This window comes from Alexandromys fortis, unplaced genomic scaffold (assembly GCF_014885135.2).
Source record: "Alexandromys fortis isolate MF-2015 unplaced genomic scaffold, M_Fortis_MF-2015_v1.1 scaffold_5, whole genome shotgun sequence".
Taxonomy (NCBI): Eukaryota; Metazoa; Chordata; class Mammalia; order Rodentia; family Cricetidae; genus Alexandromys; species Alexandromys fortis.
In genome coordinates, this window is record NW_026067924.1 from 4,788,070 (window position 1) to 4,803,763 (window position 15,694).

At 49.6% G+C, this 15,694-nt stretch overlaps 1 protein-coding gene across 12 annotated transcripts in view; it reads right to left on the minus strand.

The window, feature by feature from the left end:
* Rreb1 (ras responsive element binding protein 1) overlaps window positions 1-15,694 on the minus strand; it is a 184,195-nt gene that overhangs the window by 4,223 nt on the left and 164,278 nt on the right. For 11 of the 12 annotated variants that reach the window (XM_050142720.1, XM_050142722.1, XM_050142712.1 and 8 more), the window contains 3 exons: window positions 11,575-14,470; window positions 6,495-6,656; window positions 479-1,282 (listed from right to left, as the gene is read on the minus strand). In XM_050142720.1, the coding sequence (XP_049998677.1) occupies window positions 479-1,282; window positions 6,495-6,656; window positions 11,575-14,470 (3,862 nt within the window). The remainder of the gene's footprint in view (window positions 1-478; window positions 1,283-6,494; window positions 6,657-11,574; window positions 14,471-15,694) is intronic. The other variant, XM_050142723.1, reaches the window with a different exon arrangement.

Sequence of the window (15,694 nt, forward strand, 5' to 3'; positions counted from 1 at the left end):
CCCTCCCTCCCTCCCTCCCTCCCTCCCTCTCCGTCAAAATAACAGGACCTTCTGTGGACATTGCAGCTCCAGCCCCCAGGTGGCAGGCTGAGCTCCACAAGGGACAAGGCCCTATTCACCTACTTATTAATAGATGACACACGGGTCTTCACAACATAGGCCGGGCCAGCACCCGACTTCCCTGGCATATACACCCCTGTGTCCTCCTTAGCAACTGGCTGACATATGCCCACTGTTCTTGTTCTAGAAGTCTGTGGACAGGGCAGCCACCCTACGTATAGAGGCCAAGACTAGAACTGAGTGGCCGAGGAAAACAGTGCTTTCCAATGTACTGCTGCAGAAGGCCCCCTCACCGGCCCTGCAGAAGGCCTATGCCACTCTCCTTAAGAGTCCCGGATTTCCCTGCTCAAAGGACAACCAAACCTAGCCAGTTTTCTCAAATGAGCCCTGGAACTGACGTGGGTTTGGTCTCTCATACCTGTGTGTGACCTCATGTGCCGGGTGAGGTCCTGCAGGGACCAGAAGCGCTTGTTGCATACACTGCAAACCTTCTTCCTCTTGTCCGCCTTGCTGGCCATGCTTCTGGGGGAGTCTGTCTTTGGTCTCTTGTCACCGCCACCCCTCTTCTCGGCCGTGCCTTCCCCGTCAGAGGGGCCCTCTGTCTCTTCGTTCTGTTTCTCCACTGAGGCCTCCCTGGTTCCTGGGCTTGGATCTATTGCCGGGGACTCAGCAGGCTTCTCCTCAGGCTCAGGGGAAGACGAGGGCCCCTCGGCTATTCCGCCAGCACTCTCATTCTCCAGCATAGGTGCCTCCTTCTCCTCCTTGGGCTCCTGGCAGCTGTGTGCCTTCCTGTGGCGGCTCAGGGTGCCCAGGAACTTGAAGTTCTTTCCACAGGTATTGCAGGTATGCTTCTGGTCCTGCTGGGCTGTGCCTTGGCTGTCCACAGAGCCTGCCTCACTCTCTGCCAGCTTAAAGTCCATCAGCTTGCTGGCAAAGTCAAGATCCAGGCTCTGGTTGCTGGCTGTATCTTCCTCTGGGGCATCTGCGTCCCTGGTGCTTTCTTCCACGCCACATTCTTCCTCTGGCTCTGGGTTCTCCTCTGTCCCCTTTTCTTCCTCGTTCTCAAGAGGGGCTGCCTCTGCTTTGGCCTCTTTCACAGGAAGGTCCTGTGTAGCTGGGCTGTGCTCCATGGCTCCCTCTGATGGTGGCAGCTCTTTATCCCGGGCTGTGAGGTCCAGCACCTCACCTGGGGTAGTCAATGTGTCTGTGTCTGACTGGCTGTCTGTGTAAGCAAGCAAAAAAAGGGGTTCAGATGAGGTGACACCGAGTATGCCCCTTTCAAGGGCTTTACTGGGACTTGGCTGGACCCACCCTGGCAGCCTGGACACTAAATATAGTGAGGGCTTTTTGAACCTGGAGTTGTAAAAGACCAAACTAGCCTTCACATTCCCAGTTAAACAGATGGGTTCTTGGGCCTCAGAACTCCTGACCCCCACTGTCACACCCAAGATCATTCAGCTGTCCCCACCCCAAGGAAGGTGTAGTGACTCAGGCAGCGCAGACAGGAGAGGGCGTGCATTCCAGAAACTCGCAGCACTAGGGAGGCTGAGGAAGCCAAGTTGTAAAGGTTATCTTTCCAGTGCAAAGAGCTTTCACAAACATGCAACATACACAAGAACGACCCCCCACCTTCCACACGTGGTCCTCAAGGAGGTTCACAGCAAACGACCCACATGTGGGTTCTGTTTACATGGTCCCCAGGCACATCCCCAGGTAGAGGCCAGAGCAGATGAACAACACGCCTGTGAACAATGCATGCGGAGGACCTTCAACACAAACCTGGGCACAGGCATTCGGGGAGGGATGGCAGGTGGCTCTGAGGGGCTGTGAGAGAGGGTGAGAATGACAAGGACCTAGAGGGTGAATCTCCTGGACACAGTGATGTCTACCTCCCACAGCAAAACCAGACACGGGAAGTCCATGCCAACATCACACACCAAAGCCAGGCACATTGGTGCACACCTGCACTCATCAGAGACTAAAGCAGGTAGACAAGAGCTGGAGGCCAGGTTGGGCTTCTCACAGTGAAGTTCAAGGCCAGCCTGAACTATGAGATGATCTCAAAACAAACAAAAAAATCCCAAAAACAAAACAAAAAAAAAAAAAGAAGAAAAAAAAACCCAGAAAGATATGAAAAAAAAATTAACCACACTGAACAGTATCAGGAACATAACGTTTTCTCTACTAGGGTTGAATAAGAACTTAATGGTGCTAACAGAAAAATGGAACCTGGCTGGGAACTACTGTTTAAGCCACGGACTTTAAGTCCAATTTACTACTGTAGATTTTCAGTGCTTCCTCTGAACCCCGAGCGGAAACTTGGGGTTTTACAGCACATAGAGAAGGTGCACCCCTGATAGACACATCTCTGATCAGTGCTTGAGGAAGTCGAGACTCTTGCTGTGGCAGAAGACCACCATATGCCTATCATTCCTTCCCAGGGCCACAGGCTCCATCAGGTGCCATCAAGGCGGGCCTGGGGGCTTGCCTCTGCCGTGGTATGTATACTCCACACCTGCGACCAAGTGAGGACACCTCCGTCTATGTCAGTTCATTGGTTTCATTCTTACTGTGCTTGGTAGAGGCTACTGTTTGGGTGTCTCAAGAGACTTCAGAATTAAACCAGTAGCCATGGCATGAAGATAACTTGCGACAAGAAACAGCAATGCTGAGAGATGTACACTTAAGTTTAGGCTGTGCTTCAAGAAAACACCTATGCTCATTTTCTGGTGTTACAGAGAGCATCTATGAGATGGGCGTGGCTTAAACTCTGCAACAAGTTCAGAGGATGCATAGATTGCTTGCTTTGTGAGTAATTCTGTGTGTTCATGCATGCACATATGTTTGGAAACCAAAGGTCAGTATATGCTGTCTTCCTCCATCTCTAGTTTGTTTGTTTGTTTATTTTTTTTTTGAGACTAATCTGAAGCTTGCTAATTGGCCAGATTTCATCTTGTCTCTTGCTACCACAGTTCAGGGAATTTAGGCACAAGCCAACACTACCGGTTTGTTTTTTAATGGATGCTGGGGACTGAACTTAGATCCTCATGCTTGTGCGCCAAGCACTTTTCGGAATGAGTCATTCTACTTTTTTCTAGTATACCCTAGGCTGCTCCTATTATTGTGTTGTTGTTTTTTTTTTTTCCCCAGCAAACCATGATTTCTTTCTTTTTTGAAACAGGAGGTTGCTATGTATCCTAGGCTGGTCTCGAACTTGTGCTTCTCCCACCTTAGGCCCAGAGTAACACTCACTCAGTACACAGGCTGTTTGAATGTATTTAAAATGATAAACTCATTAAAAAAAAAAACCTGGGTGGTGGTGGCACACGCCTTTAGTTCCAGCACTCAGGAGGCATAGGCAGGGAGATCTCTGAGTTTGAGGTCAGCCTGGTTTACAGAACGAGTTCCAGGACAGCCAGGAATTCACAGAGAAACTGTGCCTCAAAAATAAATGAATAAATAAATAAATAAACAAACAAACAAAAACAACACACCTCAAGCCCAAAACTCACTTACAAAAGTAAAAATGAATTTGGAAGCCAAACTCGGAGTACTAGCACTAAAACAAAATTATGCCCCCTGACCCAGTTCTGAGGGTGGATAAATTCTATGTACAACTGAGCAGAAGAGGCTGGGTTGCACTCCAAACTTCCACTAGGGGGAGTGGTTTAGCAGGGTAGCCTGTGACCTGACTGGGAACAATAGACTCACATATGGTGAGGGAGGAGATGACTGGAAAGGCCACGTCCTACTATGGCTTCTCTTCAAATGTAGGCAGCTGAGCTCCCCACTTCTTATGGGCAGGGCAGCCTTAAAAGAACGCAATGTTTCTGTCCCATCAGTCTCCCCGTAGTGTCCATGACACTTAAAGAAAATCGGTGGGGGAAGCAGAAGGAACCCGAGTAGACCATGAGTGCCCAGTTCCTCCTACAGGGCAGCAGATTCTGCTGGTCATCTCTTGCTTCCTAGAAATGCAATGTCACTCAGCTAATGCGACAGATGCAACTGACCTACAGGACCTGGTGGACAGTTTTGCCTACACTTTGCCTGATGTGTTCAAGCATGGGGAGCACTTTTGGGTACCAGTGTGTGTGGACAACAGGACTTCAGGGTTGGTAAAAGTGCCTTCCATTAAGGAATAGTTAAAAAGGTCCTGTCCAGGCACTACTAATGTGATGCCTACTTCATGCGTCACTAAGAAACAAGAAGATTCCTCAAGGGCAGAGTAGGCCACATCTGCCCAGCAGAGGGAAGAGTTTCGGTTTAAAACTGAGTATTTAATACAGCTCTTTAAGGGGACAACTGTCCCCCATCACAGTATTTTTAGGCCCTGGGTGTGGGAGGAATCTGGGGTGCATTTTCACAGAAGATCTTATGTGGTTGGAAAAGTCACACTGACATCATAAAACATGTTCAGCTATTTAAAAGAATTCAATCTATGCACATATAAACCAAACCTCAAAAACTTCAAGAACTTCCTTGAGTTTGAGGATAACCTGAACTATCCTGTCTCCAAGGTTAAAACCAGAAAAGAATTTTTAAGGAAGCCTGTTCCTCCACCCTCAGCTCCTATCACAGCCACCCGGTTTATAAATTTCTCAGGTCCCTCAACACTTGTCTCCTATTCTGCCTCTCTCTCCGGTCATGAGCTGTGTCTAGAGCTTAAACAGACACTTATCCCTTTGATAGTTTCACAACTTTCAGTGACTTCCTTCCTCAGAGGCTTTGTCCCTTTAAGAAAAATCTATATAACTTCTGAGGCAGGGCCTTGGAAAAAGAAAACCTGCAACTGTAAACTTAAAAAGTAAATACACCACAGGCTAACACTTGGTGCCAAAGCTAGTAAGCTCAGACCATAAATCCTGACTGAGCTCTGCTGTCAGCAGAGGCGTTCCTGTGAACATCCTCCACTATGAGCTGGATGCAGAGAAACTTCCCTCCCTGAAGCAACCCCTGTGTCAGCGACCTTCCCCCTTGAACTGGTTAGGGAAGAATCACAGGACAGTTCTGTAAAACAGACTGTAAGAAAACGTTCCAGTCTAATAGGTACCGTGGCAATGACGGTTAAACATTAACTGGACAGTCTGCGGCAAAGACAGCTGCCGCGGTGCCTTGGGCTTCCTGGAGCCTGAGATTGGGCTTGGCTCACAGGAGTAAGCCACGGCAGGGTACCTTTCTTTACTCAAAGACCTTGGAGAATTATGTGGAAATGAAGTCAGGGGCGGGGGAGAGGAGCCAGTGAACCAGCTGGACCCTTCTTGCCCTTAGAGGGGGTACCTGGGCAGAAGGACCCAGCAAGCCAAAGGCATTCCATTGCTTTTACAGTCTAAGTGAAGGTGTGGAAAGGGGAAATGGAGCTGACATCCCCACTGGGATCAGCTCCCTTCAAAATCCAGTCCACTGTGATGTGTCATCACTGAGGGAAGGACAAGGGAGTCAGGGGTTGGGATTAATGACTGTCACTCTTTCCATGCTGACTCCCAGGGGTGGAGTGCCACCTAAACTACACAGCACTCTATCCCACCCAAATCTGAGGAAGAAAAGAAGCAAGACACAACTGTAACCCCAGATAAACACACCCGTGGCGTAGATTCAAACAATGAGCAAATGCCAGTTTTCAACACCCACAGAGCTGAATCCGCATCTGCAATGCCCTCACCACTACCTGGGCGGACTAGGTAGCCTGTAGCAGCTTGGTTTTATATGGTGTGTTTTGGGGGTTAGGAGGTAGCATACTTGAGTAGTCGGATTATGGAATGTATTGAAGAGAGGACATGAGTAAATACAGAAGCCGAAGGGGTGAGGGTGGCATGACAGGAATGGGGCAGTGTTAATTACTTTGTAGGGTTGGAGGGAGGAAGCACAAATCAGCACAGGAGAATAATACCCGGATCCAGGTCAAGCAAAGTTATGATTAAAGAAAGGACATGCAGAGTGCTTTTTCAAACAAGGACAGGTTTATACCGGGAAAGAATTATTGAAAAGAAACACCTTGCCTTGCCCCACCAAGACCCCCTCCCCATCTAAGAGCTTGGTTGGGGGGGGAGGGGTTACAGTTCCTGCAGTACTGAGTCTACTGGACAAGAGCTGCTCAAGAAGGCTGCAGAAGCTGGGTCCCCCGAACTTCAGAGCTGTGCATTTCCTTCAGGGATGTACATCAGGAGCTGAAAGTATACACCATGCGGATATCCCGCCTTCCAGGCCATTTCTGGAAGGAAGGTGCTGGTTCTCCCCCTTAGCATTTCCAATGTGCCCTAGAAACTGACACTATTTCCCCAGCTCCACAGGCCTGGGTGTCAGTCAGCTTAGCAGGAGTCGGGCACAAGGCCCCCTAAGCGGAGGCTGCACAGTGCACATCTCCAGCTCACACAGCTTTAGCTGAGATCTGGGGAGCGCCCTCCTCTCTCTGGTTCTCCATCACCTGGAGGCTCTACCTGTGCTATCATGGGATCCAACATCACCCTCTTTTGGGGGAATAAGCCCGTTTCTTCTCAGGGAGCAGGTGGTAACTCCGTGTTTGCGCAACTGGTGGCGTTCACAGTTAGATTTGGTAGAAAAGAAGGCATCGCATTTTTGACAAGGGAAGGGTTTCTGACCTGAAGCAGGAAAAAAAAATATGTGTTTATCTGACTTTCTACTGCAATGAAAAAAGCAAAGTTGCTTTTGATCTACTCTCCTTGGATTGTTGGCATTTGTTTACCCCTCCACCCTTTCATTTTAAGAAAATAAGAGAAACACACTTAAAACAAAATCAAAAGCAGACGACAACTAAAATAACCATTTCCCCTTAGCCTTCATGTAACGGAAGCTGTCTTCAAGTGGCTAGAAGAAAGTTAACCGTGAAACCAAGACACAATGTTTCAATAAGACAGTAAAAGCGTGTTAACACCGCTACAAGGACCTTAAGGCATGGCAAGCAATACCTACAAACCAAAGAAAAACCATCCCCTTCCAGCCTGGCAGGTAATACTGAAGGTGAGGAGTGAGCTGGGACAGGGAAGCAGGATGGAGTATCCCCAAGGGGGATCATGAACTCCTGGCAACCTGCAGGGCCCATCCCGAGAGGTCAGAGTGAGTCCTCCACACAGTGTGGCAGGTCTCCCTCTTCTTATTGTGGCTCCCACAGAGGAAATTCTGCAGTGACCTCTACCTAGGCCCTATTGGCAAAGGACAGGAGGACTCATCTCATGGTTCCCAGGTTTTCTTACTCTTTCTTACCAGCACATGGCTATATTGAGCTACATGTTCTGCTCTACAGAAAGAAGCACAAGGAAAGCTAGGCCAGTGCCGGGCTCAGACCCCAAGCCAAGGCCATGAACGAATAGGGTGGTATGTTGGGAGGAGAGGCCTTTGTTCCCTCTTAGAGGAGGGTTCGGCTTTGGCCTGCTTATCCCCCTCATTTATTTGATCCCGCCTGCATTGTAAACATTGTGTTTCAAAATGCACTGGAAGCTCCCCTGTGGCTTGTCCTGAGTTTGTGTGGACTGACGTGGAGGGGAAAGGGCAAGAGCTGAGTATGTATGCACGAGAAAGTAGGACAGGGGAATGGGAAAAGTTGAGGAGGTAAAGAAGGAAGAGGGGGAAGGAAGAGAGGGGAAGAAAGGAGGGAAAGAAAAGAAGGAAGAGGGGAAATGAAAAGGGGGGAGAGAAGAGGGCAGCACCCCAAGCTTTAGGAGAGAGAAGGGAATGATGGACTGCTCAGTGTCACATTTGCCTCCACCCCCAGCCCCTGCTCTAGCCACAGACTCCAGGCCCCAGCTTCTGGACTCCACTGGGACAAGGTGTCACGTACTAAAACCGTGGAGCTGCTGCCTGGTGCTGCTATCTTAGAACCTTGAACCTGGAGGCAACCTTCAATAACTGACAGGAAGAGTCACTTGGCACAGCTCCCTGGAAACACAAACCAGGGACCTTCCCTTTAGACTAATATTTTAATACTGGCAAAGCTCGAACTAGTGCAGTGTGCAAGGCGGGCATGGCAGAGGCCGCCAGGGCTTGCTGCTGGGAAGAGCCAGAAGAGCTTCTTGTTTTCCATGGGCAGGAAGGCCCAGAACACCTGTGTCAGTGCACCCAGGACTGCTATTAGGAATAACTGAAGACAAGGGGCATTTATTCCCTTCCGAGAGCATAGGGCTCACAGACCACCTTTGGAGCCATCTGCACTGTCAGACAGGCCAGGGATGGAGCTCAAGGGCACAGCTCTTGTCTGGCACTTGTGAGATTCTGGGCTTGAACTTCAGCATCCAAGAGCAGCAGCAGCAACATCCACCCCACGAAACCAGCCAAGAAAGCAGGAAAAGACCCCTATCCTGGCAATGTCTAGACCATGGAGTAGACACAAAAGGAGTATGGGGTTGGGGGTAACGAGACAGACATAAATGTTTGCATACTTAGAGACCTTGGAAAGGCCACATTAAAATCTTGTCAAGTACACATAAGAATGTACCAACAAGGGACCCTTGTACAATAGCTGAGAACCCACCAGTTGCTTGGTGAGTTCCATGACAGGGGTCTACAGGAGCTTTCTGCTAAACATATAGACAACACCTTCATTTAAAAAGAAAAAAAAAAGGCATAAAGTAACTAGCTGTAGAAACATCACTGCTGTGCATTTTTTCAGGTGACTGTTTTGCTTTTCATTAATAATTGAATATGATATTTTAAAATTTCCTTTACAATTTCTTTGTCAAAAAGCAAAATGGCAGCTTCTTCAGATGGGGAAGAAGAGAACCAAGACGAGGGAGAAACAAAGGGGCAGGGCTAGTGGCAGAGCCCGAGCTATGCAGCACAATGAAGCATTGGTTCAAGAACCAACACCAAAATGGGGACAGGGGAACTTAAAAAAAAAAGAGGAAAAGGTCAGACACTACTATACTGGGATTTGATTTTTTATTTGTGTCTCTGTGTGTCTGAGTACATGTGCATATGTGGGAGGCCAAAGGATGCATAGCATATCCTGGAGATGGGGTTACAAACACTTGTAAGATGCCCAATCTACTACAGGGCTGCTGGATCTAAACTCTGCTCTTAACTACTCAGCCATCTACCGGGCTCCCCTATGCTGGAATTGTTGATTTCAAAGGAAAGGGTAGGTTCCTATCTCTTACATGATTTACTTTTTAGTTTTTACACGCTTTTCCTTTATAGGTGGTTTGGACAGACAGGCTATATATTCCATGATGAAGACAGTTTTGTAGTACCAAGCTTTAGATCATAGGAAAAGCCTCAAACTGACAAGTAACACAGTTACTTAAAACTCACATGTTCACTGCAAAAAGCCCTCACTTTTAAAATAGCAGTATGCCGTGCAGAAATGCAAAAATGGTGAGTCTTTTTAGCATATTACAGTAGATCTGAAAGACATCAGAGGACTTCAGCCACATCACATGATTTAAATGACCATTGGTAGCTGTCCTATATTATTATGATTACTATTGTTGGTGTGTGTGTGTGTGTATGTGAGAACAGCTCTAACCATTAGGAATTACTTTTGTACTCAGGGCCTGTATGTCCTCCACCCCAATGTGAGCACTGAAGCCAGTCAGCCAATGTTCATCCATGCAGAGCAGTCAGAGAAGGAAGAGGGAGGCATTATCTGAAGGGCACTGGGAACAAAGCCAGGCAGAAGGAACAAGAGTTTGCTGAGGACAACGGGACCTTGTTTGTCAAGACCTAAAGGACGGATGAGATGAGCTGCAAACGTTCTGTGAAGAGAATCAAGGTTGGCTCTAGCCTGTGACTCAGACGGAGTGTTTGTGGTGACAGGACTGCACAAGTGCAAGCCTCCCTGAACCCTCCACCAGCTCTGCTCTCAGGGTCAAGACGTCTTTCTTCTTTTGTAGTCAAAACTACCACTTAAGCAAAAGTGGTAAAGTAAGAAATTGGGTTGGAGAGATGGTTTAGTGGTCCTGAAGACCTGAGTCAGTTCTGGGCACCCACGTCTGTTGGTTCATAAGCACCTGTAACTTTGGCTCCAGGGGATCCAACACCCTCTTCTAGGCTTTGCAGGGACGTGCACAATATGTGCAGTTATACATACAAGCACACAGATCAACAGAAATTAAAATAAACCTTAGTAAAAGGCATCCCAGTACAACTGGTTCTAGTTGCTTTCTACACTGTGAGGCTACCTCCTTACTCAAACTTCGGTGCTTATGACCCATTAGCAATGGGTAGGAGGTGAGGGGGAAGAGCCCAGAGCTGGCAAAGGAGCTCAAAGCACCCATGAGAAAGTGAGTGAGCTAGGGAATCCCAGATGTTACAGCTGGAGGGGATTCTCAGATATTGCACCACCCTGACCCGTCACTGTAGAACAAGGAACCAGAGCAAAGGGAAGGAGGAAGAGATGAGAACAGAGGCTGAAAGGGACTGGTTGTTTGCTGGCACTCTGTCCTCCTGTGGCCTGAAGACACAGGATGAGATGCTCAAGAGGGAAACTGGCAGGAACAGGGCATCGCTGTCTCATGAGGTGTAACATATTCAGAGAAAGAACAGTGAACCACAAGCTTGTAGAGAGTTAGAGGAGGGAGGAAACTGAGTGTGTAGTAACCACACAAGAGGACATGAAAGATGACAGCTTCCTCCTCAGATACAGTTCCTGGAACCTAAGCAGGGTAAAGAGCTAAAGCCATGTTTGTGCTGGCTGGCCCCTGTTTGGACATTTAGCATTTGGCCTCCTTGCTCCGTTGTAGGGAACGGGTAAACTGGAGAAATGTATTGAGACAAAGTATTAGATGCTAGGATAATCCCACAGATCAGTTGACGGGATGGAAGGAAGTATCTCTCATGATTAACTATAGCTGAAACTGGGTTTTGCTCAATGCTGTTGGGTGGAAAAAGTAATCCCCCCCCCCCCGTGTGTGTGTGTGTGTGTGTGTGTGTGTGAGCATGCACATGCCATGGCATGCACGCATGTAGACGCCAGAGAACAACTCGTGGAAGTTGGTTCTTAACATCTACCATGTGGGTCCTGGAAACTGAACAGGTTCAGAAGCTCCTAAATCAGCAGGGATGGGATCCTGGCAATCAAAACCCAGGCAACCATAAGCAGTGGACTCTCAAGTGCGGATGTGTCTCTGGTATGTACCGACACCAGCACCAATCAAAAATTCGTGGATGTTTTAGTTTTTAGGAAGGCTGTTGATGTGGGAGGGAGTTCTCATGTCAAAGAACCAAGCTAATTACATCTCCAGAACCATCATTAATGCGAAGTACCACTTATCCGGATTGCCTCCATACTTAACTTAGTAGAAAATCTAGACACTTGTCAGGCAAGGGATGTAGGGAGGGAAGTGAGAGAGCCTACGACCACTGTCACCTCTGTCTGATCCACTTGTTTACCCATAACCTTGCTGGCTCAGACCACGGGCACAGATTAAATGCAAACCAACAGCCTGCGGCTTCTGAGACACAGAGGAATGGAGCATGAGAAAAGGGCCCTAGACTTTAGGCCTCCCCCTCCCCCTCAGTTTCTTTTTTCAAGACTCACCAACTGGTGAGCCCTGGGGGCCTTACCAGTGTGTGTAAGCATGTGCCTCTGGAGGGAGCTGGCCCAAGGGAAGACCCGGGGACAGTGAGGACAGTTGATCTTCTGCAGGCAGTTGGCATAGGAGTTCCGTTTTGCTCTCAGCAGCCTGTCTTCGGCAGGGCTACCCTGCTCCTCATCACTGGGCCCATGGTGGTCTGTAGGGGCTCCAGACACCTCATCCTGAGTGTCATCCTGTGCAGTCTGCAGAAATGGGCTGAACTTATTGGTATCTGTGGTGGCTAGCATCTTCTCGATGCTAGCAAACTCCCCACTGGAGTCCAGGTCCACACCACTGCTGTTGGTGAGGGGTCGGTTTCTCATCCCCCTTTTCCTTCCCCTCTTCCTGGATAAGCCAGATGGCCCTTGTTCAGTAGGCAAGGCTTCCTCTGGGCTGCTGGCCGTAGCAGGTGGGTCACTGGATTCTTTAGGGCTTGTGACAGCTTTGGAGATGGTGCTTCCTAAGCTGTCTGTGGCCACAGTGTTGCTGCTGTTGATCGATGGCCCAGGGTCAGCTACCTTCGTTTTCAGCAGAGTAGGGGCCGAGGAAACAGATGAGATGATCTGGGCAATGGAGGCCAGCGGAGGCAGCTCCTCTGTCACGGGGGGCTTTGGCAAGAGCAGGGGAGGCTTTGGCCGTAAGGGCCGAAGCAAGGCTGTGTTGTTCAGAAGGGCAGAGTTGCCCAGGAGGGTAGGATTGCTTATGAGAGCTGAGGAATAGATGGGGACGGCCAACTGCATGGGGCCCTGGAGGGGCTGCGTGTGGGCTTCCAGGTTGGCAGCCGTGGTAACGGCCACCACAGTGCCTGCGGGGTTTCCCAAGCTCCCTCTGGGTTCCGCAGTCACTGACAAGGTAGGGCAGGGTGGCGGACAGGGAGAGAGCTGCTCAGCTTTCCCAGATTCTGGTTCTGGTTTCTTGGCGTCACTGGGAACAACTGTGTCCTTGTCTTTCTTTATGCTCTTGGGGATGGAGAGATCAATGGGCTCCATGGAGCCGTCGTAGAGGGCAGAGGAGGAAGAGTTCAGCAAGGAGGACACATTTTCCTGCTTCACTTGGACCAGTGCCAGGCCCTTCTGTGAAAAGTCAAGGGGCTCGTTGAAGTCCATTGCAAAGCTGCTGGCTGGCTCCAACTTGACAGTGACGTGTGAAGGCAGGGGCTGGGTGGGGCTTGTGTGAAGAAAGCCATTTTGGGGTTCCAGGAAAGTGGCGAGGGGCTTGCACTCACCAAAAGCAATGCAGTTGCCCTCTTCTCCTCTGGCAGAGGCCTCTGTGGCCGTGTCTGTGGGGCCAAGGCCACCATCTGTGGCAAGCACATAGCTCTCGATGTCACGTTCGGGCACGTGCAGGTGCTGCTTGAGGATGTGATGGACGCAGTTGCGCTTGGCCGCAAAGGTGGCATTGCATTCCTTGCACTCAAAGGGCTTACGGCCTTTATGGCACGCACCCAAGCCTCGGCTGCAATGTGTGCGCATGTGGATGCGCAGTGCGCGGTAATGCTTTAGATCCTCACCGCACAGCCGGCACACCGTCTCTGGGGAGCAGAAGGCGTCCACCAGCTCCGCCGCACTGCTGCTCACGTACTCTATGTTCTTTTCGATGTCCTTCCGGGTGGCCTTGAGGTGCTTCTTGCGCAGGTGGCGCTCACAGTTGGCTTTGACTGTGAACGGGTAGTGGCAGATCTTGCAGATATAAGGCCGTTCCCCGCTGTGTGTGCGAAGGTGGCGGATAAGAGCAGCTTTGTCTGCAGCGATATAGTCGCAGATGTTGCACTGGTAGGGTGAGATGCCCAGGTGGGAGCGAACATGGGCACGCAGAACTCCAGAGAAAGCAAACACTTGGTTACAAAAGCGGCAGGGGTAGAGCACCTTGCGCATGGCGGGGGTCTTCTTGCCACTGGGGCCCGTCATGATGGCCTTGAGGTCACCCTCCGTTATCTCCTGCTTGATTTTCGCCTCCATGTTTAGGGGCAGCAGGGCCTCGATGATGCTGTCCTGTTCCAGCTGCGTCTTCATCTCAGGTTGGCCTGGCAACTCCACTCCAGGCTGCTGCAGGAAGAGCTGTGTGGTGGTGTTTGGCTGGACCCCAGACTTAGACTGGAGCAGATGAGCATTGGAGGCTGCCTCAACTGTCCCCTTGAGGAACTTCAGGGACTGTGGAGGAAGGCTAGGGCTGATGCAGCCTGGGGATGCCTGCTGCGCATTGATGAGAGGTGGTGGTGTAGAGGTGGCTACCACTGTCCGGGGTGTGACCAAGGGCTTTGGCTTCAAAGGAGGCATGTGCTTGAAAATTGCCTGAAGGGGGGTGGCAGGAGCCTTGGAAAGTGGCGGAAGACTGATTTGTGGAGGAGCTGAAGCTGCCATCTTTAGAATCTGTTGGATATCTGCTAGCTCAATGGCTGACTCTCCTGAAATAGGTTTAACCACGATACTACTGTCCGGCTGAATGATGAAGCCCTTCTGGAAGGGCTGCAGGGATAGCTGTTTCATGCCCTCCTTCGTAGCTGGGAGGACTGTGAGAGAACCACCTAGAGAAGCAGCTTCGAAAGGGGACAGATTCAGCACATTGGTGCAGCCGGGGTCCTGAGGTAGCTGACACTTGAGTGTCTGGAGCTGTATTGCTTGGTTGTCATCCGGCAGGTGCTCCTCAGGTGCAGGCCTGATGTCTTTGGTATGCTGCAGGCCCAGCAAGGCGAGGAAGGCCTTCTGGTCCACGGTTTCATCGGCCAGGGTCTTGGTCTGGAGATTCTCCTGGCCCTGATCAGCAGGGATGTGGGTCTGCCTGTGCAGGATGAGTGAAGACAGCATGGGGAACGCCTTGTCGCAAGTGTCGCAGATGAACCGGTGCTGCTCGCTGATGCACCTCCGTAGGTTTGTTTCACACCAGGCCTAAGTGAGACCCACCAGCAAAAGCAAGGGAGAAAAGGTAAGGCTTTAAAAGCGATCCTGACAGAGACGTGAGAAGTGTCTGTTGTGTGACAGCAATCCATTTCATCAACACAGAGCCGACCCTTCTCAGTGTGAGCCTGAGACTGAACTAGGAAACCGTAACAGCGAGTGGAAGTCTGGCCATGCACAGCTACAGATGCAGTCCAACACAGAGTGATGAACCTAACGGGATACACTAAAGGGTAGTTTTCTTTTGTCACCCCACTGCACAGTTCATAAGTGTCAGCTCTCTAGATAGCATTGTCTTATTGCAATGTTGTGTGTGTGTTTTGTCATTTTCCCGAATGTCCTTTCTCTCACTAAAATCTGGTCAGGCCCAGTCTTTCCTCCTTGGATTTCTTGGGCTGAGAAGGATGGATGATCTTAAGTTGAGTTTTCTGTGGATCTACCTCACTGGTGCCTTTGCCCTCTCTGCAGGCTCTAGTACTTAAAGCTGTGGTTCACCATCCCCATCAAAGCCCTGTTGTAACGGTTAGTGTCTGCCTCAAAGCAAGGTAGGTTCTGAAAGGATGGAGAAGCCCGAAAGAATCATGCTTGTTTGATTAAGGACACCACCACAAGGGATATACTAAAAGTACAGTGAAATAACATCACGAGGGGGCGTTAATTAAGCCTTTAAAAGAGGGAGAGTGCTTACACTGGAAAGCAGAAAGCCAGAACCTGACAGATTGAGACAGGAGGATGGCCAGCTTGTGTAGTGCCAGACTAGCTGAGAGGACAAACTAAGGTGATTCTTCACAAAATGATGAGAATTGGCTGTTTGTGTGAAGGGAGAGTCATGCATGTACATATGTGTCACTTCTATGTGGATACTTCCTGTCTGAATTTCATACATGACAAAAATTACAAAGTGATTTTGGTAGTTTCCATATAGGAAAGGGACAAATTGGCTCATGGGTTTGTTCAAATCTGTTATGATCCAAGGAGCTGAGAAAAACTGCTCAGTAGTTAAGAATGCTTACTGCTTTTCCAGAGGACCTGAGTTCGGTTCCCAGCACCCACAGATGGCTCACACCCACTTACAATCAGCTTCAGGGGACCCAGTGCTCTCTTCTGGCCTCCAGGAACACATGACAGATATTAACACATGTATGCACGCACATGCATGTGCACGCGCGTGTGTGTGCGCACACACACACACACACACACAAAAACTCAATGCAT